We start from the raw sequence: 25,310 nt of genomic DNA, 5'->3' as shown, positions 1-25,310 counted from the left end.
GTATGGTGCCATCTCGGCCAACCATACTCGGTGAACTTAGACGTGCCACTCCACGTATCTCAGGGATTTGCACCCTTGAGGTCCTGGCGAACCGCCAATAGTGTTACTATTGACACTCAGTATGGTGCCACCTCGGCCGACCATACTCGGTGGAATAGACGTGCCACTCAACGTATCTCAGGAATATTACACCCTTAATGATTCAGCCTTAGGCCAACAATGGGTGTAGCATTCGGGGAATCGTTATTACAGCGAGTGTCACTCGACGGAGTAACTGCCGTTCCACTTTCTTCGTCTGAGTCGGCCTCTTAACATTGAAACTTTAACTCAGACATGCCAATGTCTAAACACTGACAGACTCAGTCAATGATCCGCGCCAATAGCGCTTTTGTTGCCTACCAAAGGTGGGTTCATGACTCTCCAAAACTTTGCTAGGAACGTTGCGCGTGGAGCCTAAGGTCTTAGACCTCCAATCGATCCATGGCTTATGGTGTTCTAGCCAGGCTATACCAAGGATGAGATCATATCTCGAATCCAAATCAAGGACGAGATAGCGTTCCATACTGTCAAAGTCCAGAAACCTTACACCTAAGTTCAATGTAACTTTGGGAACAGTGACACGAGTCCCAGTCGCTAAGCGAAGAGTGATTGTATCACTTTTATGCGCTTTAAGCGCCTCATCATATTGTTGGTTTCCTTTAAATGAAAGGCGTCGAGCATAATTGCAAGACGCTTCTAAGTCAATTAAAATTGACCATGGCTTATCAAATCCCTTCACAGTCGCTTGGGCGACTAACAAGCCAGGCATGTGCTCTTGCCCCGTGTTATTGTGCCTTGAGCTAATTGGGGCTAGGTCCTGTTTACTCTCACCTCCCAGAGGTTCAACAGAGCCTAGATCTCCCCCAGTAGGGCACCCCGCACCTACTGGGTATCGAGGTTTTCCCGCACCGTACCAGATTTCTAATATAGGTCGGAAATGGTGCTCTTTCGAGCTTTATGCGTATTTCGTAGGAGACAGGCCGTGCAATGGGGCATACATCGGTTGGAGAACCGTTGCTGTGGTTCATTAACATTTTTTTGAATAATACCCTTTTATCTAATTTCAAAAAGTAAGTTACTTAAATCCCATTTATTGCTGGTAACAAATGTGAAAGCCGCCAGATATAAATCTGGCAGCCAAAATCTATTTTTGATTAGCTAGGGTAAGGTCTTTAATTAAATAATTAAATAAAGTGCAGTCAATCTTTTGATCTTATTAAAGCGTTAAGTGCCTTCCTAAGGCTTGCGAATTGGTCTGTAAGAGATAGAAGCCATTCTAACGTATATCCTCTTGGGCACTAGTTGCCACTTGGTTCTACGAACACCTGAATCCCTTGAACTAGAATTCCTTAAGCTTTAATAGCTTGTACGACTCCCTGAGTTGTTAAACCCATTAGTTCAATAGAAAATGGTGACTCTGAAAGTCTTCCTCTGACTTTAAGAGCGAAGTAGCTCCGCTACACCTGGTAGCACTCGTAGTCAATTTACGCCTGAGTCTTTACAAGACTTAATTCTCACGAAATTGGAAGAGGTTCCCGATCTGTCAGAAGCGCAACGCGCCGCTTATGACAAGCTCAAAACCTTATTTGGGCTTGAACACGTGAAATTTATTATTTCCCGGGGACCAGAGGTCCTGCATGCAATGCTTAAAGCCTTCATGCGATACGAAGCCTCCCTGATCGGTCAGGCACAGGACCACTTAGCGGCATCTATGCCAACCCGGTACATCTCTGTAACTGACTCAGAGCCGAGGGCTCTCCCTTTAACTGTAAATGTGAAGACATTTGAGGGAAAAGAGGGAGAAAATCTCCATTTTTGGATTAAGCAGATGAAATTGTCCATTGATTCCGCCTTGTTCCTAACAGAACGGCAAAAGGTCGCTATGGCTATTTCCAAACTTGGAGCTAGAGCCATGGAGTGGGCACTATCGTACAGCACGTCCATAAACGACGCTTTTCCCTCATGGGATTCGCTGAAACAGCAAATGACCAGCATGTTTGCACCGCCTGATCCGGCTTTTCGCATGCGAGCACGGCTCCTAGCGACTCAAAAGGGTAAAAGAACCCTACGACTTCGTCGAGGAGTTGATAACTCTCATTGAATCTATGCATCAAGACCCAATGTAAGAAGCAATTGTAGTAACCATCTTTATGAGGGGTCTCAATGAGGGCGTTGCCCGGACGGAATTATTCCGATCTCATCCGGCTACGTTCGAAGAGACAGTTGCCATAGCGCTATGCGCCGAGTTTGACTTTAAGTCTGCTCGCGTTAGCACGCCTGTACAAGCTCTTCGAGCACATGGGTTTCGTCTAATAGAGCGAAACCTACGGATTTAAGCCTCGTTGAGGAAGGAGAAGAGGCTCTACAAGCTGTGAAACAGCATAAGACCATCCGTAGATGTTATATGTGCGGAAGCACGAAACATTCACGTCCGGCCTGCCCTCTTCGAAATTCGCGTAAAGCTCGAAAGAGCTCCAACTCCAACCTATGCCAGAGATCTAGTACGGTGCGGGAAAACGTCGATACCCAGTAGGTGTGGGGCGCGCTACTGGGGAAGTCCTAGGCTCTGTTGAACCTCTATGAGGTGAGAATAAAATGAACCTAGCTTCAATTAGCTCGGTGCTCAATGTCACGGGGCGAGAGTACAAGCCTGGCTTGCTAGTCGCTCAAGCGACTGTAAAGGGCTTTGATAAGCCGTGGTCAATTTTAATTGACTCAGGAGCGTCTTGCAATTCTGCTCGACGCCTTTTCCTTGAAGGAAGTCAACGATACGTTGAGGCGCTAAGAGCGCATGAAGGTGATACATTCATTGTTCGCTTAGCGACTGGGACTCGTGTCACTATTCCCAAAGTTCCATTGAACTTAGGTTTAAAGTTTCTAAACTTTTGACAGTATGGAACGCTGTCTCGTCCATGACTTGGATTCGAGATATGATCTCATCGTTGGTATGGCCTGGATAGAACACCATTAGCCATGGATCGATTGGAGGTCTAAGACCTTAGGCGCCACGCGCAATCTTCCTAGCAAAGTTTTGGAGTCATGAACCCCCCTTTGCTAAACAAAAGCGTTATTGGCGCGGATAATTGAATGCGTCTGTCAGTGTTTTAGACATTGGCATGTCTGAGTTAATAAACTCTAATGTGAAAACCATTAATTCTGAGCCCGCCTCAGCAGAAATAAGTGGAACGGCACGTACTCTGTCGAGTGATACTCGTTGTAATAACGATTGACTGAATGCTGAAAGCATTGTTGGTCTAAGGCTGAATTATCAAGGGTGCAATATCCCTGAGATACGTCGAGTGGCACGTCTAAGTCCACCGAGTGTGGTCGGCCGAGGTGGCACCATACTGAGTGTCAATAGTGACACTATTGGCGGTTCGCCAGGGCATTTTGGGTCAAGCCCTCCTAATGCACGCAAAGCGACACGTAAACGTTCGCTGGATAAGGAAGTTGAGTTACCTAACTCCTTGTCGGATGTCAAATTAGACACCATGTCTTGTATAGAACCAATACAGGCTGGAAAACCCGAAGACGTGAATGTCTCGGCCTCTAAGAGACGTATTGTCTCCACTCCAAGACGGGATGGACACGAAGCGATCTAAAATGGTGGTCATTCGACCAACAATTGAGTTTATCTCATCGTCATTTCTAGACGAAGCTGTCCTGGATGACACAAAAGCTGCACTTAGTGCGCGAAATGGGTCATCGATCCTTAAAGATCCTACGGATCCCTTTTCTTCCTTGATTAAGGAATTCCAAGATTTGGTATGTAATAATCCACCATCTGTTTTACCTCCGGATAGAGGTGTTCGTCATGAAATTGACTTGGTTCCGGGAACCAAATACTGTGTCACAAGACAATGGCCTTTACCAAGGGAGCAGTGTGACGTCATTGACGATTTCTTCCGTGCTAAGCACGAGGCTGGAATGGTACGAGAGAGCAAATCTCCTCATTCGACACCGACATTTTGTGTCAAAAAGCCAAATGGTAAATGGCGCATTGTACATGCTTATAATAAGCTTAATGCTGTCACTATACCAGCACAAACCCCCATTCCTAGAAAGGATGTTCTTCAGAACAATATGGTGGGATGTGCAATGTACAGTGCATTGAACTTAGTCGATGGTTACTACCAATTGCTCATGCGGGCTAGTGATATCCCGTTTGCAGCGGTTAGCACCCCAAGCGGCATGTTGTGGGAGTGGCTGGTTGTGCCACAAGGGCTTTCCAACGCCCAGGCAACATTTAATCGTCTAGTGACGCAACTGTTTCGCCCTCATCGAGGTTATGCACAGACATATTTCGATGACATTTGTCCATAGTCGTGCAGAGCAGGGTCGGTCGGATATGGACAACCATTTAGACCATTTGCGAGCAGTACTCGAATGTATGCGCTCAAATAAATGCCAATGCATCCAAATGCATTTTTGGCGCAGACGAAATTCCTTTTTCGGATGCTTCATTGGAAAGCGAGGCCTTAGAGCGGATCCCGCTAAGGTAAAGGCTACAGTAGATTGGCCGGTTCCTAAAAACCAAAAGGATTTGCGTAAGTGGCTGGGTCTCGCCAATTATTTACACAAATATAGCGAAAATTACGCTGATATGGCTAGGCCATTATCGAATCCCCTTAAAAGGATACAGAATGGTGCTGGACTAGCACCGAACATAATGCTTTTCGAGCAGTTGAGGATAGGCTTATCCATGCCCCGATTCTGGCACTGCCAAACCCAAATTGGCCTTTCATTGTCGTCTGTGACGCATCGGATTTTGCCATTGGCAGTGCTCTATTACTAAGAGATGTTGATGGGCATGAACGTGTTATTGCGTTCGAATCTAGACAGCTTAAGCTGCGGAAAAGAACTACCCAGTTCATGAAAAGAGTTACTTGCCATGAAGTATGCTCTCGTCAAATTCAGAGTTCATCTGCTCGGCTCTAAGCCGTTTGCGATATATACAGATCACGCGTCAGTACGCACGGCGACTAAGTCGCCCCATCTCTTACAGAGAATGGCCCGATGGCTATCCCTTTTCGCGGAATACAACTTTGAGGTGAAGTATAAGCCCGGCAAGCAGAATGCTTTCGCCGATTATCACGCAGGCCGGATTAGGAGCTCTCTCATTTAACGACTGTCTTGTCGCCTATTCCTGAATTAATCCGTTCGGCTTACGCCAAGGATGAACAGTGTGTAGCTCTGCTACGAGCTCTAAAGAACTCTGATTCAGGTATTAAATTGCCGGCACGTTTGCGTGCAAGGTAACATCGATTTTCTATCGATAACGACCTGTTGCTTTATTGCACAGACACCGCGGACCCACCGCGTGTCGTTGTTCCTCATGATGAGGATTTGAAGTACCGAATCCTCTATGAGGCTGGAGCTCAATGCTCCCAGTGGTGGAGTTTGCGTTAAATAACGCTGAACATGCCTCTACAGGCTATACTCCGTTCTGTGTAAACGTTTTTACCCACCCACGCGTTCCATTAACGATACCACTGCGTGGTTCAAGGCTTGGTGGAGGAGAATTAGCCGATAGGCTTGCTGACATCAGCCCTGTTACCGTTCGGAACAAGTAAGCGAGTTTCTCGCAACGCGATTTAGTGTCTTAAGACATGTAAGGGATACGATGGCTGATAGCTAAGACAAACAAAAAGAATATGCAGATGCTAAAGGCCGAAGCTGTATTAATTCTTATATGGTCGGAGACCGAGTTTTACTAAACGCTAAAAATCTACCTACCAACTTGGTTTCCGCGGTCTTCAACACCAAATTGCGCGGGCGCTTTATTGGACCATTTACGGTCGTGGCCAAGAAGGGCGTAGCTTATACGCTAAGACTTCCTAGCAAGCCGCGTACACACCCAGTGTCTTATGTTGGCTTGCTCAAGCCATATCGGGACCCTTCCCACGTGGACTTGAAGGTGCTTGTGCCGAGACAGGCGGTCGTGCCGCAGATTGCTGCATCCTCACCAAGATATCCAGCTGGCCCTCCAAACGAGGCTGCTGACGCTTTGCGTCGAAAGACGGTCCCGAACCGCCTCAAAGAGCTCTCAACCCGAGCAAGGATCTCACAAAGAAGTTGCACCTCATGCCGTAGAGCATCAAATGCTTCCACTAAAATTTCGGCCCCCTCTCGCGCTGCTTGATGCGCGGGGGGACCTTTAGTTTCATGTGGAGAAACTTTTAAAGCGACGTCGTCGTAAGGGTCAATACCAGTATCTTTATAAGTGGCTAGGATACCCCTCTTCTGAAAACATGAAAACTCTTGGGAGTTCGAGGTACCTCTTCGGAAAGATTGCCAGTACGCCGTTGATGTTTTTGAGCGCCAAGCTGAGGGTCAACTCGCGTCAAACGACGCTTCACACCACTAAACGTATTAGGTGGATCTATAGCCTCAGTGGGGCTTCGATCCATGGTTGTACGGTCAACCGAAAGCACTGAAATATTGGCTAGACCTTTCTTCGTTTTGTGGCATAAATGCCGAACGTAACAGGCCATTGTCCTTAAGCTTAGCGAAATCGAAGCGAAGCTTCCGTTTCAAACGAACATCACTCTATCCGCAGATTCTCTGATATTCCAAATATTCCGAAGTCGGCAGGCCCGGTGGACCCAGTTCTCAAATGAGACTTCGTTTTCACTCCTTGTTTCGTGTGGAAACAAAACGATCGGAATATCCCTCACGGAGGTCACCGAAGCCCATCAGGCTTGGTCACGTAAACGCGTCAGATACCGACTTCGCGTCACTAGCTTTGGCGTAAGGTATTGCTCATGAAGAGCTTCGCGGGCAGCGATCTCCTCCGGCGTCCTCGCCGGCTCACCGGAGATCCAGGTGCATGTAGACTAGTACGTGCAGAGGAAGACTCTCTTTAAAACAGTTGCTTTAAAGAGGGTTAAAGTAAATCGTATTTAATATTATTCCCAAGCTGTGAACCGCTATCTCTTTGAGACGCTCGTCCGCACTAAGCGGAGTGAATCTATATTCACTATGAGCTTTAGCTTTCGCTATCTTAGCACGACTACGAGCTCTTTCCTCTATGAGGATTATCCGCTCTTGCTCTTCTTCGAGTGGATTCGTGATGATATTGGACTCAGGGTCCCGTGTCCTGCTCAATGCAGTTAAGACATCAGCGGCACCACGCTCTGGGAACGGATTCGGGGCCCGCCGACGTTCATCCGGAGGAGAAGGCGTGAGAGAACGACGCCCTTTCTCCTCCTCCTCTGATGGAGAGTGAATTTTAAAGTCTTATATTCCCTCATCGTCGAGAAAGGTGCTAAGAGTCTGTGACTCACGCTTGATTGTCACGAGACAAAAGAAAGAAAAACACAACCGAACGTTTAGCTGTTAAGGTTCCAACCTCAAAGAGGTAATGAAGCAAATGTTGTCACTCGGTGTCAACAGTCTGATGGGGGAGGGTGTAATGGGGCACACATCGGTTGGAGAACCGTTGTTGTGGTACATTTACTTTATGGGTAAAATACCCTTTATCTAACTTTGAAATAGTTAGTTACTTAAATCCCATATATTATTGGTAACAAATGAGGTCGCCGCCAGATATAAATCTGGCGGCCAAAATTTATTTTAAATTAGCTAGGGTAATTTTTAAGGTTTTTAAATTTAAATAATTAAATAAAGTGAAGTTCTTCTTTTGATCTTAAAGCGTTAAGTGCCTTCCTAAGGCTTGCGCATTGATCTGTAAGAGATAGAAGCCTTTCTAAGGTATATCCTCTTGGGCACTAGTTGCCACTTGGTTCTACGAACACCTGAATCCCTTGAACTAGAATTCCTTAAGCTTTAATAGCTTGTACGACTCCCTGAGTTGTTAAACCCATTAGTTCAATAGAAAAAGGTGACTCTGAAAGTCTTCCTCTGACTTTAAGAGCGAAGTAGCTCCGCTACACCTGGTAGCACTCGTAGTCAATTTACGCCTGAGTCTTTACAAGACTTAATTCTCACGAAATTGGAAGAGGTTCCCGATCTGTCAGAAGCGCAACGCGCCGCTTATGACAAGCTCAAAACCTTATTTGGGCTTGAACACGTGAAATTTATTATTTCCCGGGGACCAGAGGTCCTGCATGCAATGCTTAAAGCCTTCATGCGATACGAAGCCTCCCTGATCGGTCAGGCACAGGACCACTTAGCGGCATCTATGCCAACCCGGTACATCTCTGTAACTGACTCAGAGCCGAGGGCTCTCCCTTTAACTGTAAATGTGAAGACATTTGAGGGAAAAGAGGGAGAAAATCTCCATTTTTGGATTAAGCAGATGAAATTGTCCATTGATTCCGCCTTGTTCCTAACAGAACGGCAAAAGGTCGCTATGGCTATTTCCAAACTTGGAGCTAGAGCCATGGAGTGGGCACTATCGTACAGCACGTCCATAAACGACGCTTTTCCCTCATGGGATTCGCTGAAACAGCAAATGACCAGCATGTTTGCACCGCCTGATCCGGCTTTTCGCATGCGAGCACGGCTCCTAGCGACTCAAAAGGGTAAAAGAACCCTACGACTTCGTCGAGGAGTTGATAACTCTCATTGAATCTATGCATCAAGACCCAATGTAAGAAGCAATTGTAGTAACCATCTTTATGAGGGGTCTCAATGAGGGCGTTGCCCGGACGGAATTATTCCGATCTCATCCGGCTACGTTCGAAGAGACAGTTGCCATAGCGCTATGCGCCGAGTTTGACTTTAAGTCTGCTCGCGTTAGCACGCCTGTACAAGCTCTTCGAGCACATGGGTTTCGTCTAATAGAGCGAAACCTACGGATTTAAGCCTCGTTGAGGAAGGAGAAGAGGCTCTACAAGCTGTGAAACAGCATAAGACCATCCGTAGATGTTATATGTGCGGAAGCACGAAACATTCACGTCCGGCCTGCCCTCTTCGAAATTCGCGTAAAGCTCGAAAGAGCTCCAACTCCAACCTATGCCAGAGATCTAGTACGGTGCGGGAAAACGTCGATACCCAGTAGGTGTGGGGCGCGCTACTGGGGAAGTCCTAGGCTCTGTTGAACCTCTATGAGGTGAGAATAAAATGAACCTAGCTTCAATTAGCTCGGTGCTCAATGTCACGGGGCGAGAGTACAAGCCTGGCTTGCTAGTCGCTCAAGCGACTGTAAAGGGCTTTGATAAGCCGTGGTCAATTTTAATTGACTCAGGAGCGTCTTGCAATTCTGCTCGACGCCTTTTCCTTGAAGGAAGTCAACGATACGTTGAGGCGCTAAGAGCGCATGAAGGTGATACATTCATTGTTCGCTTAGCGACTGGGACTCGTGTCACTATTCCCAAAGTTCCATTGAACTTAGGTTTAAAGTTTCTAAACTTTTGACAGTATGGAACGCTGTCTCGTCCATGACTTGGATTCGAGATATGATCTCATCGTTGGTATGGCCTGGATAGAACACCATTAGCCATGGATCGATTGGAGGTCTAAGACCTTAGGCGCCACGCGCAATCTTCCTAGCAAAGTTTTGGAGTCATGAACCCCCCTTTGCTAAACAAAAGCGTTATTGGCGCGGATAATTGAATGCGTCTGTCAGTGTTTTAGACATTGGCATGTCTGAGTTAATAAACTCTAATGTGAAAACCATTAATTCTGAGCCCGCCTCAGCAGAAATAAGTGGAACGGCACGTACTCTGTCGAGTGATACTCGTTGTAATAACGATTGACTGAATGCTGAAAGCATTGTTGGTCTAAGGCTGAATTATCAAGGGTGCAATATCCCTGAGATACGTCGAGTGGCACGTCTAAGTCCACCGAGTGTGGTCGGCCGAGGTGGCACCATACTGAGTGTCAATAGTGACACTATTGGCGGTTCGCCAGGGCATTTTGGGTCAAGCCCTCCTAATGCACGCAAAGCGACACGTAAACGTTCGCTGGATAAGGAAGTTGAGTTACCTAACTCCTTGTCGGATGTCAAATTAGACACCATGTCTTGTATAGAACCAATACAGGCTGGAAAACCCGAAGACGTGAATGTCTCGGCCTCTAAGAGACGTATTGTCTCCACTCCAAGACGGGATGGACACGAAGCGATCTAAAATGGTGGTCATTCGACCAACAATTGAGTTTATCTCATCGTCATTTCTAGACGAAGCTGTCCTGGATGACACAAAAGCTGCACTTAGTGCGCGAAATGGGTCATCGATCCTTAAAGATCCTACGGATCCCTTTTCTTCCTTGATTAAGGAATTCCAAGATTTGGTATGTAATAATCCACCATCTGTTTTACCTCCGGATAGAGGTGTTCGTCATGAAATTGACTTGGTTCTGGGAACCAAATACTGTGCCACAAGATAATGGCCTTTACCAAGGGAGCAGTGTGACGTCATTGATGATTTCTTCCGTGCTAAGCACGAGGCTGGAATGGTACGAGAGAGCAAATCTCCTCATTCGACACCGACATTTTGTGTCAAAAAGCCAGATGGTCAATGGCGCATTGTTCATGCTTATAATGAGCATAATGCTGTCACTATACCAGCACAAACCCCCATGACTAGAAAGGATGTTCTTCAGAACAATATGGTGGGATATACAATGTACAGTGCAGTGGACTTAGTCGATGGTTACTACTAATTGCTCGAGCGAGCTAGTGATATCCCGCTTACAGCGATTAGCACCCCAAGCGGCATGCTATGGGAGTGGTTGTTTATGCCACAAGGCTCTCCAACGCCTCGGCTACCTTTAATCGTCTAGTGACGCAACTGTCTTGCCCTCATCGAGGTTATGCACAGACTTATTTCGATGACATTTTTGTCCATAGTCGTGCGGAGCAGGGTTGGTCGGATATGGCCAACCATTTAGACTTAGTGCTCGAGTGCATGCGCGCAAACAAATTGTATGCCAATGCATCTAAATGCTTTTTTGGAGCAGACAAAATTAATTTCTTAGGGTGCTTCATGGGGAAGCGTGACCTGAGGGCGGATCCCGCTAAGGTAAAAGTCATTGTAGATTGGCCGGTTCCTAAAAACCAAAAGGATTTGCGTAAGTGGTTGGGCCTCGCCAATTATTTACACAAATACAGCGAAAATTACGCTGATATGGTTAGTCCATTATCGAATCTTCTTAAAAAGGATACAGAATGGTGCTGGACTAGCACCGAACATAATGCTTTTAGAGCATTTAAGGATACTCTTTTACATGCCCCGATCCTGGCACTGCCAAATTTAAATCGGACTATCAGTTTCGTCTGCGACGCTTCGGATTTTGCCATTGGCAGTGCTCTGTTACAAACAGATGTTGATGGGCGTGAACGTGTTTTTGCGTTCGACTCTAGACAGCTTAACGCTGCGGAAAAGAACTACCCAGTTCACGACAAAGAGTTACTTGCTATGAAGAATGCTCTCGTCAAATTCAGAGATCATCTGCTCGGCTCTAAGCCGTTTGTGATATATACAAATCACGCGTCATTACGCACTGCGACTAAGTCGCCCCATCTCTCGCAGAGAATGGCCCGAGGGCTATCCTTTTTCGCGGAATACAACTTCGAGGTGAAGTATAAGCCTGCAAGCAGAATGCTTTGGCCGATGCGTTATCACGCAGGCCGGATTATGTCGCCTCTTGCTGAATTAATCCGTTCTGTTTACGCCAAGGATGAACAGTGTGTCGCTCTGCTACGAGCTCTAAAGAGCACTGAATCGGGTTTTGAATTGTCGGCACGTTTGCGTGCAAGGTTACATCGATTTCTATCTATAACGACCTGTTGCTTTATTGCACGGACGCTGTGGATCCTCCGCGCGTCGTTGTTCCTCATAATGAGGATTTGAAGTACCGAATCCTCTTTGAGGCACACGATACTATCCTTAGTGGTCATCTCGGTAGAAAAAGACCTACGGCTCTGTAAGCCAGATTCATTGGTGGCCCTAACTTTATAAATGGGTCAGCACGTGCGTTCGCACATGCGAAACTTGCCAACGGGTCAAACTCTCGGCGCATGCTCTTGCGCCACTGGCACGTCTGCCTGTACCCATAGGGTGTTGGAGTCCATTAGTATGGATTTTGTTGGCCGGCACCTCTGGCATAGTGGTTTTGTTGAGCGATTGAGCAAAATGGCTCACTTAGCGGCTGTGCCGGGTACCACTGATAATGAAGGTACAGCGAGGCTGTCCATCGATCGCGTGTTTCGACAACACGGTTTGACAGTGGCAATTGTCTCTGATCGGGACGCATAAATTCTGGAAATCAATTTTACAAGTGGCTGGCACCAGATTGGACATGTCCACCGCAGACCATCCGCAGACCATCCGCAGACCGATGGTCAAACTGAACGTGTCAATCGCGTCATTGAAGACGATTTGACGCAGTGTGTGTGCTCAGACGCCAAAGCCCTGGAGCTGAATGCTTTTAGTGGGGTAGAATTCGCGTTAAATAACGCTGTACATGCCTCTACAGGCTATACTCGGTTCTATGTCAACGGTCTCACCCACCCACGCATTCCGTTACTGATTTCACTGCGTGGCTCAGGGCTTGATGGGGGTGAATTAGCCGATAGGCTTGCTGATTTCAGCCCCGTTACCGTTCGGAAACAAGTAAGCGAGTTTCTTGCGACGCGATTTAGTGTCATAAGACATGTAAGGGATACGATGGCTGATAGCCAAGGCAAACAGAAAGAACAAGCAGATGCCAAAAGCAGAAGCTGTATTAATTCTTATATGGTCGGAGAACGAGCTTTCTTAAGCGCTAAGAACCTACCTACTAACTTGGTTTTCGCGGTCTTCAAGACCAAGTTGCGCCCGTGCATTTACGGTCGTGGTCAAGCAGGGCCTACCTTATACGCAAAACCTTTCTAGCAAGCTGCGTACACACCCAGTGTTCTACGTTGGCTTGCTTTAGCCTTATCGAGACCCTTCCACGTGGACTTAAAGGCGCTTGCGCCGAGACAGGCGGTCGTGCCGCAGACTGCATCCTCACCAGGATATCCAACTGGCCCTCTACGCGAGCTGCTGACGCTCCAGCGTCGAAAGACGGTCCCGAACCGCCTCAAAAGAGCTTTCAACCCGAGCAAGGACCTCACGAAGAAGTTGCACCTCGTGCCGTAGAGCATCAAATGCTCTCGCCGAAATTTCGGCACCTCCCGCGCTGCTTGATGCGCGGGGGACCTTCAGTTTCATGCTGAGAATTTTTAAAGCGACGTCGTCATGAGGGTCAATACCAGTTCCTCCCCCATCAGAATGTTGACACCGAGTGACAACATTCGCTTCATTTCCTCTTTGAGGTTGAAACCTTAACAGCTAACCGTTCGGTTGTGTTTTTTATTCCTTTGTCTAATGACAATCAAGCGTGAGTCACAGACTCTGAGCACCTACCTCGACGATGAGGGAATGCTGGACTTTGAAAGTCACTCTCAATCAGAGGAGGAGGAAAAAGAGCGGCGTTCGCTCACGCCTTCTCCTCCGGGTGAACGTCGGCGGGCCCCGAATCCGTTCCCAGAACGTGGTCTCAACTGCATTGAGCAGGACACGGGACCCTGAGTCCAACATCATTACGAATCCGCTTGATGAAGAGCAAGAGCAGATAATCCTCATAGAGGAAAGAGCTCGTCGTCGAGTTGTCGAGATAGCAAAAGCTAAAGCTCATAGTGAATATAGATTCACTCCGCGTAGTGCGGACGAGCGTCTCAAAGAGATAAACGGGTCATAGCTTGGCCATCTGGATCTCTGGTGACCTGGCGAGGACGCCGGAGGAGATCGCTGCCCGCGACGCTCTTCATGAGCAATACCTTACGCTAAAAGGTAATGACGCGAAGCCAGTATCTGACGCGTTTACGTGATCAAGCCCATGTGGCTTCGGTAACCTCCATGAGGGAAATTCCGATCGTTTTGTTTCCAAACGAAAAAGGAGTGAAAACGAAGTCTCATTTGAGAACTGGGTTCACCGGCCCCGCCGACTTCGTAATATCTGGAATGTCAGAGTCTGCGAATAGAGGTGATGTTCGTTTGGAACGGAAGCTTCGCTTCCATATCGCTAAGCTTAAGGCCAAAGGCCAGTTACGCTCGGCATTTTTGCCACGAAACGAAGAAAGGTCTAGCCGATATTTCAGTGCTTCGGTTGACCGTACAACCATGGATCGAAGCCGCACTGAGGCTATAGATCCACCTAATCCCATGTTTAGTGGTGGAAGCGTTGTTTGACGCGAGTTGACCCTGAGCTTGGCGCTTAAAAACGTCAACGGCGTACGGTCAATCTTGCCGAAGTGGTACCTCGAACTCCCAAGAGTTTTCAGAAGAGGGGTACCCTAGCCACTTCACCAGATTGTATTGGGGCACACATCGGTTGGAGAACCGTTGTTGTGGTACATTTAGTTTATGGATAAAATACCGTTCTATCTAAGTTTTAAATAGTTAGTTACTTAAATCCCATTTATTGTAGTTGCCACTTGGTTCTTCGAACCCCTGAATCCCTTGAACTAGGATTCCTTAAGATTTTATAGCTTGTACGACTCCCTGAGTTGTTTAACCCATTAGTTCAATAGAAACAAGTGACTCTCTGAGTCTGAAAGTCTTCCTCTGACTTTAGGAGCGAGGTAGCCCCGCTACACGATGTGTGCTTCATCTCAGGGGATTCTCTGCGTGATGTCTGCACACGGACATCGTCCGTCATTGTGGTGTGGCGTGCTCCTCTCAGAGGCATTATTAATGTGCTGCTGAGTTGTTCTTGGGGAATGGGGGAAAAGCTTTTCTTTTATAGCCGCATCCTCCAATAAGAAGAAATATTTATTTGATTAGGAGTAGTACCCCTGTCTTAAATGATAACTCTCTACATGTATCAGAAATTCGCGTCCCAGCATTATGAATTGAGACAGGTTATACTGTATTTCATTAAGGATGTTAACTTGTTGTAGACGATATTAAAATACCGAAATATCATGTTGTCGGACACCAGTAGAAACAAAACATTTCGAGCATTACAAACCTAGAGGAAAGATTCCCGCACGCTTTTCTATTAGACATGTTGAAAAAAAATAATGTCAAATTTACCGACTTACTGAAATTACAGCTAGCTTTGTCGAAAAGGCCAGTTTAAAATTAAAAAAACGATTCATTTCATCTCAAAATAGTTTCGCGCCAAGCAGACGCATCTTTATCAAGTTCTTCCGCTACGTACTATCGACCCCTTGCACATTTGCCAGCCATGTCATTTGTCCGCCGAAGCATTCGGATCAATAATGAAAACGAAGTACTCACAAACCGAGACGGCTTTCGCCCTGCAAAGGTCAGCAACTTATGGAATAATTACCGTAGAGACTTGACCTCAAGTTGTTTTGCGCTGTGTAGCGCCAAATTGAGGAGAATGCTGAGGAAGCTGGAAACGCCGAGAAGCACTTCCGATTAACAAAGCAGCCGAAAACCGATTCTAACGGTGGAATTCGTCGTACCGCCCTTGGGGATGTGACGAATAGACGCTCAGTGCTGGGTAATGCGACCAACCGGATCAGCGTATGTAAAATGATATTCACTTGTCGTGCGATGATAGGAGCGTAACTTGTATATCGTTTTGCAGATTAAAAAGTCCACTGTCAGCTCTATGAGCACTTCGCTCTCTACTGCTGGCGCTGTATTCAAAAAAAAAATAACAGCTGGTAAGCGTAGCCTTCGTAACGTGAACATTGGCAGTCGCTCGCTTAATACAGCCAACTCTAGCAAAAGGGATCTTGAAAACATAAACGAAAGCAACTGCTTCGTCGCTACAGCTAATATTAGCAAGCGGAACCTTGATCACGTCAGCGTTGGCTGTCGCCATGCCATCCCGGCCCCCAGCGTCGCGCCAATATTGTGTGCTCGTGGGTCGTCGTCGTCGTCGATTACTGAGCCGATGAGCCGATCCACTTCCAGCGTGACTTTAGTCGTCAATACGTGTGAAACTATGGGCCAAATTTCCAAGCTCTCACCCAAATTTAACATCGTTTCACCCACCATAGAAAAAAAAGAACATGATATTGACTCAAAAGATAAAAATGATCCGACCGCCTGCTGGCAGTACGCCGAGGAAATCACAAAGTACCACTTGGAGACGGAGGTAAGATGTTGATGTGTTAATTGCTTATACAGGTATTGAAATACTTAACTTGATGGTAATATTTTGCAGAAGAATCGCAGGCCTAACGGCTCGTATATGGCTCACCAATCAAACATTAATTCGAAGATGCGCGCTATTCTCGTGGATTGGCTGGTTGACGTTCACTACAAGTACGGATTGCTATCACAAACTCTGCACATTGCCATCCTCCTGATCGACTACTTCTTGGAAAAGAACTTGTCGATTGGACGTCGGCGTCTTCAGCTAGTAGGTGTAACGGCAATGTTTATTGCTTCAAAGTACGAAGACATATATCCTCCGGAAGCCGAAGAATTTGTTAAAATAACCGACAATGCCTATACACGCGAAGAAGTTTTTCAGATGGAAGCGAAGATGCTTGCCACCATAGGTTTTCGGGTGACATTTCCAACTGCGTTTCAGTTCATGAGGCGATTTATTAAAGCATCTCGCACCTGCAATGATCGAGTGGAGCACTTCGCACATTATGTGATCGACCGCTCCTTGCAGGAGTACAAATTGATTAAGTATCTACCATCTACGATTGCCGCATCAGCAGTATATGTTGCCCGGACACAGATGAGGGATATTCCAGCTTGGGTATGTCTTAATTTAATTTTGTTTGCATGCAAATAACCTTGGTAACCGTATGCTTTTTACGATCTCAGTCGTCAACAATGGAGCATCACTCGACCTATAGTGAACAAAGTCTGACTTCCTGTGTCAATGACATAAAGGAGATGCTATGGAACGCTCACAATGGTGTCGGAAAGTTGGCGAAACTCACTGCTGTGCGGCGAAAATTCAGCAAGGCGCGCTTTTTGGCAGTGGCCGCTGAGCCACTGGCATTTCGCAAGAGCATCTAGGCCAGGTAGTTACAAATGTAAGATTTATGTGTAGCAGCCGACGATAAGGATTTAATATACTAGCTAAAGATTTCGCGTATCTTGTAGAGTCGAACACGATATCGCATACACATTCATTTCCTTTTTCACATGCTTACATCATACTGTTATGCGAAAGTAATTGGCTGCATTACTTATAGACCATAGCATGTGTATGGCGATGCAACTTTTTAATTTAGTCCATTCCGAGATTTTCTTCCTTCTCTTCGTCGCTTGTCACATCAAGTGCCAGAATTTCATTATAAAACCCATCAGCAACATCGTCCGGAACTTGCTCGTCTTCTCCGCTCGATACAAGATTCGAGGATGTATTTGCTACGGGCTTCTTCAGAGGCGTAGACTTAATCTTAAGATTTACGGCAAGCTCGGTGTCGGTTAAAGTCTTAATTATCTTATGTTGAGCTTCGGGAGTCGACGGTGACACTATCACGCCACTACCACCAGTTTCCTGCTCAGCAGTACGTAACTTATTTCGGATCTCGTTCCAGTCAGGCTCCTCGCCTTCTTCGTCACGAATAAGAAAATCAACCAGCTTGTAAATTTGGTCGCTGATCTCCTCATCGACCTCTATCAAGTGAGCATTGCGGATAATGGGGTACACTTTCTTGCGACGTAGGTCTTTGCGGCCATTATGCGTCGTGCATAGTAGCAGCAAGCTCTCGACAGCAGCAAGACGAACTAGTCTGTCATACTCGCGCTTTTTCTTATCGCCCTGGCAGTAAACAGCTGGATTCATGTTTACTTTGTCATCCGCATCAAGTTTTTCAGGACCGGAAAGCAGTATCATCATGTGCGTAGGGATGTCTAGCTGGTCATATAGGTAGAAGTGGTTGTCCGAGTCAAAGCACAAGTTTTTGAAAGTAGCAGAGACCCCGCGTCGACGCACGACATTAGGCGACTTAAGCTGCGGCAGGAGCGCACCGGCAACTGACGTGCTTTGACGAATCTTAAGCAGAAAATTACGACCCTGTTCAAGTTGGCTGATATTGGCAAGGATATTTGCTACGTACTGGTACTCATCATCCCACCTAGGTTCGCCTGTGTTGTCATCGACCCCATCGGGCTCTGGTTCTCCTTTTAAAAAAGAGTTGGTAAGCATGCGAATTTTTTTCTCACGTAACACAATCGTAGCATCTGTGACCTCTCCATCGTAGCCAAGCAATGCTGTGGCACCCTCAGGCGTTGTAGTCACGTTGGCCAGCAGCATCATGGAATAGTCGGTTAGGCGCCAGTCGTCGACCTCCACTTGAGTCATTATGCGGTTAAGTAGGTCATTCTTCAGTGCACGCTCGCAAGCCGTTGGATTAGCCGCGGTAAGATTAATAAGTGCTTTGATCGCATCTTCAGCAATGGGTCGCATGTCGCTCACAGCTCGGCATAGGCTCTGCACCACGTCCAGATCTTTAAGCTGCAATAATTGAAACATACTTTTATCCGAGGCCGTCAGCTTAATTATCAAGCTAGACGCCGACTTGCGGAGTTCCGGACGCGAGTGCGACAAAAAAGACACAAGCTCCTCCATGGACGATTTATCGAGTATGCAATAGCCACCAATATTGCGGGTCATGAACATAGACATAAAAGGGTCCGACAATTCTTGTGACCTAAACGGAGGCGAATTGGAGCTTATAAGCGACATGGTGTGCTGCACGCACAGATGTGCGATGGAAGAGCGTAGTTAGCACTGGATTTCAGCGTGCGATTAAATGCCAAAAAACGCTGGTGTTCCAGACCGACAGGACGTTTCGTATTCATTCCAGCCGAAATGCGCTTGCATCGAAATGCATCAAGACTTTTTTAATCAGTTTAGTGGTGTCATACAGATCACTTCAAATGGCTAATCTTCTCATTTTAGTGCATTTGTGGCCTGACGTTACATACTGCTGAATTGCTGACGAGCGGAGGACGGGAATGCGTCGCTGATGGCTGCGGAGATTCTACCGCTGTGTAAGCTGTATACGGCTGCACTACGACGCCGCGTGAACTTGCCTTCGAACTAAATAAAAGAAATTCAAAGAATGAAAGGGCCGTGAGGAGGCGCAACGTCCAGTGCAGCATAGGTAAGGCCAAAAAAATGCTGAGGTTGCCACTGCGATTCATACTTTTTATCTGCAAATTAACGCAATTAATCGGCAATCGAAATCATATTGGTAGCCAGCCAGAATGCAATTTTCAGGCGTGCGACGTAAAAATTAAGTTGTTCGCTCCTTTCTCTTTCTTAGCTTACTGCGCAAGATCTGTATCTCACGAAGTCGCTCGCTCATGCAAGTTGGCCGTGCACCCGAAAGCGATAAATGCAAGTATACTCGTGGTTACCATGGTTTGAAAGCAGCTCCAACATAATACCATCAACAATAGAACGCTTATTCTGCATAAAAAGACATCGTACAAGTCAATAAATCTCTCCTGATCAAGAACAACACAAGTAAATAGCGAACCAATGGCAATTTGAGCTTAAACGTTTGGCTAGCTGGTCCAGTGTTTGCGTAAGAAAAATTTCCAAACGGAGTAACTTCAACAGTTTCTCGCAAAGGATGGCCTGATATGCCCTGTAACGATTGCACGGTATTAAGACTCATGTTGTTATGATGCCAGAAATGACACGTTTGAATTTATTGTGCACTGACCAAAATTCGAAACTCGTTCGGCGCAGAACTAATATCCGACGCAGTTTGTGCAGGAATGTGGTCTATGGTTATTGCATCAGCAACAATTTGCTGAGCGAATTTGACCGAAAGGCGACCAGACGACCCAGAAATGGCCCAGCAGCTGCCCATTTCCATCGTTTCCTGCAATTGGATATATCAGCCTTTGCAATGGAAACACGCGAGGTGAACATACTGATAATGCAGTTTCCGGTCGACCATTGTGGCGAGAAAGCCACCACGGATTATCCCCGGATGAAAACAGCTGCCCAAGAAATAAAATCGGAGCGCGACGAAAAGATGAAGATGTAAATGTGCCGTCATTGTCGCTCAAGCCTAATAGCTGGAAGAGCAACTGCACCAAAGATGAAACATCCTGATCAAGAAGTTCGCTAAAACAACAAATTATCATGAGCAGTAATCTTATGACAAATAGGACTTTTTATCTTGCGAACCGTTCCGAACGTATCACAGAGGCGCCGTTGGCAAGTGCTGCATGGTCTACACGGCCTGTTTTCTTTATTTCAATAGCCTGGACCGCTACCTCAATAGCCTGAAGAATCCCTGGATCAGTAGCATCCAAGCCACTTAAAGCTAAAGAGCTTTTTTCCTCTTGTAGCACGCTCAACAAGCGGCCTTCAATTTCCTGTAAGCCAAGCTGAATCTCAGCCTGAACTTTGTTTTCAAACGACTCACGCCACTCTACCAAGTCTTTCCTCACTAATGAATCGCTTCCACGTTCTGAAATTGCTAATCTGTCCACATTGCTTCTAAGGGACTGCAAAGAAATGGTCAAAAAGGACAACTTTGTAACGGAAATTATCACGATACTAACTTACGTCCAAATGCTCTGCTTGATGCTTTAATGTTGTGGAAATCAATGACCGTTCTTTGGCAGCAGCCCGTACGTCTTGTTGTAGCCGCGACGTGCTATTCATAGATTTATCCCACTGCAATAATAAGTTACGGAAAGGTGAGCTAGTTGTCATTATACTCACAAATGGCAAAAAATAAAACACACCAGTTCCTTAGTGTGCTTGGCAACGACGGTTTTTACGTGAACATAAATAACACTATCGAGCTCTGTACTGCTAAGTTTCCGCAGTTCTTCATCATGAGAGCGGCGCACCGTATCGTGCAGAAGCTTCATCGCCTCAATTTCAAGCTCCTGAGACTGCACAGTCTGGCGCAGCACACCTAGTTCTTCGTTCAATGTTACTAATTTCATGTCCAGGATCTCCTTTACTACGGAACGAACCGCGCCCGCGTCAAATCCAGCATCGGCACCTCCAATGCCAACCACTTTTGAAGTGATATTATCGGCGTACAGGATTACCGAATTTAAATAGTGCGGAGCTGCTATTGCAATAACGAAGCAGCACAGCGGTGCCAGCAGCCACAGCACGTTCACGGTCATAAATGAATTGCGTAGCACATAGCGCCATGACCTTCTTAAAAAATTGTGCAGCGTCTTAACCGCTTTCAGCTGTGCAACCTTTTCGATGACTACAGCAGCATTGGTCGGCATGTTAAAGTAAGCGGCAGCGCCATCTGCTTTTAATTTTAGCTCCAAGCGTTGCATCTCGTTTTTGTGTTTTTTTCCGCGCTCTTCCTGGAATATTTGAAGCCGTCGTGCATTATCCAGATCAATCTGACGACAGCTATAAAACGTGCCACGATACAATGGCTCACTGAAGTCATCTAACTCCTCAAAGTCACTATCTTCGTCGTCGTCCTCGTCACGAACGCCATCCGAGCACAGCAATAACGTGCGCTGCACCAGCTTAGGCGGCGTAGTATCCCCATTTTCTCGATCCCCAATATTCATGTCATCATAAATCTCTTCTTCCTCCGAAGATGTCGAGTCTGAGCGACTACGACTGCGCAGCCCCCGACTGTACGTGTTGCAATTTGCCATTGCGGCGTGTTAAGAGGATACCGCACTAATTGTTACCGAAAAGTGTAAATTCAAATTTAGTTCAAATCTATTAATTAAGTTTGTAGCAAAAAAGCTGATGGACTCAGCAGGGGAGGAGCGGCATCGTTCTTGTGCATCCCTCGATGGAAGCTCGGACTATACGACACTTTCAAGGATTGAAAATGATAGCCTTACTTCTTTGACAGCCGATGATAAAGTGCACACTCAAGAAGACTTAGCGATGCAGCAGCCGTCAACATCATTAACTAGTCTTCTGGGAAAGCGGGAAGCCGACGTGGTGCTGCGCGAGGAAGAGCATGAAAATGACGAAATTGAAGACGAATGTGTTCCGCTGCTGGCGATGGTAGAAGAAGAGCAGACATATGTCCAGTGCGTGGGAATAGATCAATGCTTTGACTCATGGAACGACTTTCATCGCGCCATGGACGAGTACTGCGAGTCTACACATCAGCCAATGAGATTGCGAACATCCGACTCAGCTAAAGCCGTCAACTCTCGAGCTGCTAAGAGAAACAGCATGAAGAAACCTATTGATGAAAGTGTCGGTTTCGTTAAAAAGCTATATTTATGCACGCACGGAGTGAAAACTAAACCCCGCGGAAAGGGTAAACGACCAAGGCAGCACTATCGCTACATGGGATGTCCAGCTATGATTCGTGCTTGTATATCGGAGCGCAAGCCAAACCATCTTGTAGGACAGGAAAATAAGTATATTGTTCGCGTTGTGGCCCAGATTAATCGACACAACCACCGTCTGAGTGAGCACTTGTTTAAGTCGTACTCGGAAAGTCGCGTTGTAATAGATGACGAGCTGATCGTGCCAAACTCACAGAGTCGGCAGAAAGACGAGCAGACTGCTGTTGCACCTTTTGTTGCTTCAGTAACGCAAATTGACCCGCGGGTCGCTAGCAGTGTAAACTCAGCTCTCGAAGACTCGACGACGTCCAAAGCGAACGGTCAGCAAAATGCTTATGACCCTACTGGTTGCCGATATTTTACTTTTTTATCTGATATTTTAGTGCTGCTTCAAACTCAAGGAATTGATTTGATGTCTGCTGCGTCTCGTGTCAAGATACGGTGGGGGCTACTCTTCCTTTCTTAGTATGTACTTACGCAGCTCATAATATATAAAATAGTTTGGGCTGGATTGGAACAGGCATAATGGGTTCAAGTATGTGTGGACATCTATTGGTACTTATTAAGAAATCGGCTCTAAAATTGTTGATTTATAAGTATATCTTATGTTTCTAGAATCATGGCTATGAGGTCACTGTGTTTAACCGAACACCGTCAAAATGTGACGGGTTAAGAGAAAAGGGAGCAAAAGTGGCTGGCTCTCCTGCTGAAGTCGCCCAAGTTTCAGGTTGGAGAATAGGCAGTTGATATCAGTTCTAGAATTGTTGCATTGACTAACTTCGTCTTTTCGACTATATTAGATATTGTTTTTGTCATGGCTGGGTACCCAAGTGACGTTAAAGCAGTAGTGCTCGATTCGGACTCGGGTCTGCTCTCAAAAATGAAGTTAGGAAGCATCATTGTAGACATGACAACCAGCTCACCCGCCCTGGCGAAAACGATATATGATGCGGCTAAAATAAGAGGAGTATCGTCACTCGATGCACCAGTTTCTGGAGGAGATATTGGCGCCCGTGATGCCACGCTCTCTGTCATGGTTGGTGGCGATATGGAATCCGTCTACGTAACGATGCCTTTTCTCAGTATTATGGCTAAGTCTGTTCGCCACATGGGGCCTGCCGGCGCCGGCCAGCACACGAAATTGATGAATCAAATTTTGATTGCTTCTTCAATGATCGGAGTTGTAGAAAGTCTGCTTTATGCGAAAAAATGTGGCCTTGACATGGACGAAGCTATTCATGCTGTCAATACTGATGCGGCTGGTTTATGGTCTATCAATTACTTGGGCCCGCGAATCATTAAGAGGGACTTCGAGCCAGGATTGTTCGTTGAATATTTTTTAAAGGACATGGGTATCGCTTTAAAGGAGGCGGAAAGGTATAGATGTGAAAATTTGGCTCATGTTATTTAACTTTGAACTTACATACCGTTTCTTTTACGCAGAATGAACTTGTCGCTTCCAGGGCTGTCGCTTGCGCACCAGCTGTACATAGCTTTAAAGGTAAGTTTTAACTGACCGTACTCTCGATTTCTTTTGATAAAAAAACTCAAAGATTATTCATGTAGGCCCAAGGGCATGGCCGCTTGGGACCTCATGCACTGATACTTGCGCTAGAGCAGCTTAATGGTAAGATGGTAAACATATTTTTTTAAGTGGTGAGCAGTGTGCGCTAACGTCCCTCTGTGTAATTTTTTTACAGGTGTTTTTTCGGATAGATCCAATAACGTCGAGGTAGTGTAGCAATTTTTCGCATTATCGATTGACATCGCCCGAGCAAGGGGGGGGCTTCGCTGTTCATCGCACAGTTATACTTATTCTTGGCTTTCGTCAAGTGTTGCAACTCTTCAGTAGACTGGTAAAGACGCATTCTTGATTGCCGTTGAATATAGTCAGAATGAATACCGACGGGCCTTCGCCCCACTCTTACTGATCTAGGCTGCTTACAATGCAAGATTTTTCGATAAGTAATTTTGATAAGAACAAGGTTTCGCGATACTCTAAATCTATAACTCCAATTCGATATCTATCTGATAAGATTACTTGATCATTATAGAATTAGCAAGTCTAGTGTTGTAGCTTCCTCAGTGAAGTGCCGACACACGGGGTAACTGAGATTGGTAGCTTGTATTTTTCCAAATAAATTTAACTGTAACGGGGCACTGCGACTTGTACTGTTTCAGTACAAGTCCACTTCACACTGCTTCAGATGTGAGTGGTGCCTCTCGTTAGGTGACGTACACTGTACGTATAGAGGAAGACTTCTCTTAAGGCAAGTTAGCTTAAGAGTGTAAAATGAAAAACTGTATTAATATAGTTAAGTGTCTTGTTAATCTATCTTTGTAAATGTTGTCTTAACTATAAACTAATACTAAACATGTAAATGAATTCTTATCTATCTTATCTCGTAACTCTCTTTGATTACTTCTACAGCTGATTAGTCTGCGGAATAAATAGACATAATGGTCTATACCTATTTATGGATAAGAATTCAGGAAATTACTATTTAAAGTAATTTCCTCCAAATATTATCTACCTTTTGGATAATATTAATTAACAATCTTTTATTGTTAATTTCATGTAACGATACACCCCGTTACATCACCCCTCCCTTAAACGACAATCACTCTGAATGTCATTAGGTGGAGTGGTCGCTAAATGACCACTTAATTTTTAAAATGATTTTGATTGGTCAGATCCATCATTTTAAATTCCATCGCATGAAGGAACAATTCATGCGGGGTGAGGATAGTGTTGAACCTTCGGCTGCGGTTCGTGCAGCCGCGGGTGACGCATTGTTATCTCTTGCGGTAGACGTTCCGTCTACCGTAGTGTCTTCCACTCGCACAACACTTGGTGTTGCGAGTGCACGTGGTGATTCACCACGTGAGTACGACCCCTCTTTAGAGGTCGATTATGAGTGCGAGTCGGACGAAATGGCCGACTCGGGGAGGATGGAACAGTCGCCTGATACCCGTCAGGCGGCTGATTATGAGCCTTCGAATGAGAGGGCTCATTCTGATAGATGATTTAATCGTCTATTTTGTTCCGACGATGAGGATGATCCTCATCGCCCGTTCCGTCTCCCGTACGGTCACCTGCATGTGTTTCTGTGCAAGGTA

At 46.1% G+C, this 25,310-nt stretch overlaps 3 protein-coding genes across 3 annotated transcripts; 2 read left to right on the top strand and 1 right to left on the bottom strand.

The window, feature by feature from the left end:
- The first annotated feature begins 15,132 nt into the window (after positions 1 to 15,132).
- Positions 15,133 to 18,481, top strand: CCR75_007755 (uncharacterized protein). The gene is made up of 5 exons (XM_067965813.1): positions 15,133 to 15,243; positions 15,306 to 15,467; positions 15,532 to 16,047; positions 16,117 to 16,665; positions 16,734 to 18,481. The coding sequence occupies exons 1-5, from the start codon at positions 15,163 to 15,165 to the stop codon at positions 16,929 to 16,931; spliced, it is 1,506 nt and encodes a 501-aa protein (XP_067814921.1). The 5' UTR covers positions 15,133 to 15,162; the 3' UTR covers positions 16,932 to 18,481.
- On the bottom strand, positions 18,466 to 21,533 carry CCR75_007754 (uncharacterized protein). The gene is made up of 5 exons (XM_067965812.1): positions 20,637 to 21,533; positions 20,455 to 20,565; positions 19,812 to 20,393; positions 19,409 to 19,759; positions 18,466 to 19,338 (listed from the first exon to the last, which is right to left on the bottom strand). Exons 4-5 carry the CDS (start codon positions 19,547 to 19,549, stop codon positions 19,231 to 19,233), a joined length of 249 nt encoding a protein of 82 aa, XP_067814920.1. The 5' UTR covers positions 19,550 to 19,759; positions 19,812 to 20,393; positions 20,455 to 20,565; positions 20,637 to 21,533; the 3' UTR covers positions 18,466 to 19,230.
- CCR75_007753 (uncharacterized protein) lies at positions 21,163 to 23,979 on the top strand. Its single transcript, XM_067965811.1, has 8 exons — positions 21,163 to 22,510; positions 22,574 to 22,631; positions 22,691 to 22,745; positions 22,806 to 22,917; positions 22,991 to 23,567; positions 23,634 to 23,691; positions 23,757 to 23,817; positions 23,891 to 23,979. The coding sequence occupies exons 1-8, from the start codon at positions 21,631 to 21,633 to the stop codon at positions 23,929 to 23,931; spliced, it is 1,842 nt and encodes a 613-aa protein (XP_067814918.1). The 5' UTR covers positions 21,163 to 21,630; the 3' UTR covers positions 23,932 to 23,979.
- The last annotated feature ends 1,331 nt before the right edge of the window (positions 23,980 to 25,310 follow it).

Source organism: Bremia lactucae, linkage group LG1 (assembly GCF_004359215.1).
Source record: "Bremia lactucae strain SF5 linkage group LG1, whole genome shotgun sequence".
NCBI classification, from domain to species: domain Eukaryota; phylum Oomycota; class Peronosporomycetes; order Peronosporales; family Peronosporaceae; genus Bremia; species Bremia lactucae.
This window is presented reverse-complemented; position numbering and strand designations above follow the sequence as displayed.

What these genes read in the sequence shown, in the direction of transcription:
- CCR75_007755 (XM_067965813.1), top strand. Translation starts at nt 15,163, where the DNA reads ATGTCATTTGTCCGCCGAAGCATTCGGATCAATAATGAAAACGAAGTA. An exon ending in ACGGCTTTCGCCCTGCAAAG is followed by an intron (nt 15,244 to 15,305) that starts GTCAGCAACTTA and finishes TGCGCTGTGTAG; the next exon opens with CGCCAAATTGAGGAGAATGC. An exon ending in TGAGGGATATTCCAGCTTGG is followed by an intron (nt 16,666 to 16,733) that starts GTATGTCTTAAT and finishes TTACGATCTCAG; the next exon opens with TCGTCAACAATGGAGCATCA.
- CCR75_007754 (XM_067965812.1), bottom strand. Translation starts at nt 19,549, where the DNA reads ATGAGTCTTAATACCGTGCAATCGTTACAGGGCATATCAGGCCATCCT. An exon ending in TTAAGCTCAAATTGCCATTG is followed by an intron (nt 19,339 to 19,408) that starts GTTCGCTATTTA and finishes CTTTTTATGCAG; the next exon opens with AATAAGCGTTCTATTGTTGA.
- CCR75_007753 (XM_067965811.1), top strand. Translation starts at nt 21,631, where the DNA reads ATGGACTCAGCAGGGGAGGAGCGGCATCGTTCTTGTGCATCCCTCGAT. An exon ending in GCTTTAAAGGAGGCGGAAAG is followed by an intron (nt 23,568 to 23,633) that starts GTATAGATGTGA and finishes TCTTTTACGCAG; the next exon opens with AATGAACTTGTCGCTTCCAG. An exon ending in TGCGCTAGAGCAGCTTAATG is followed by an intron (nt 23,818 to 23,890) that starts GTAAGATGGTAA and finishes ATTTTTTTACAG; the next exon opens with GTGTTTTTTCGGATAGATCC.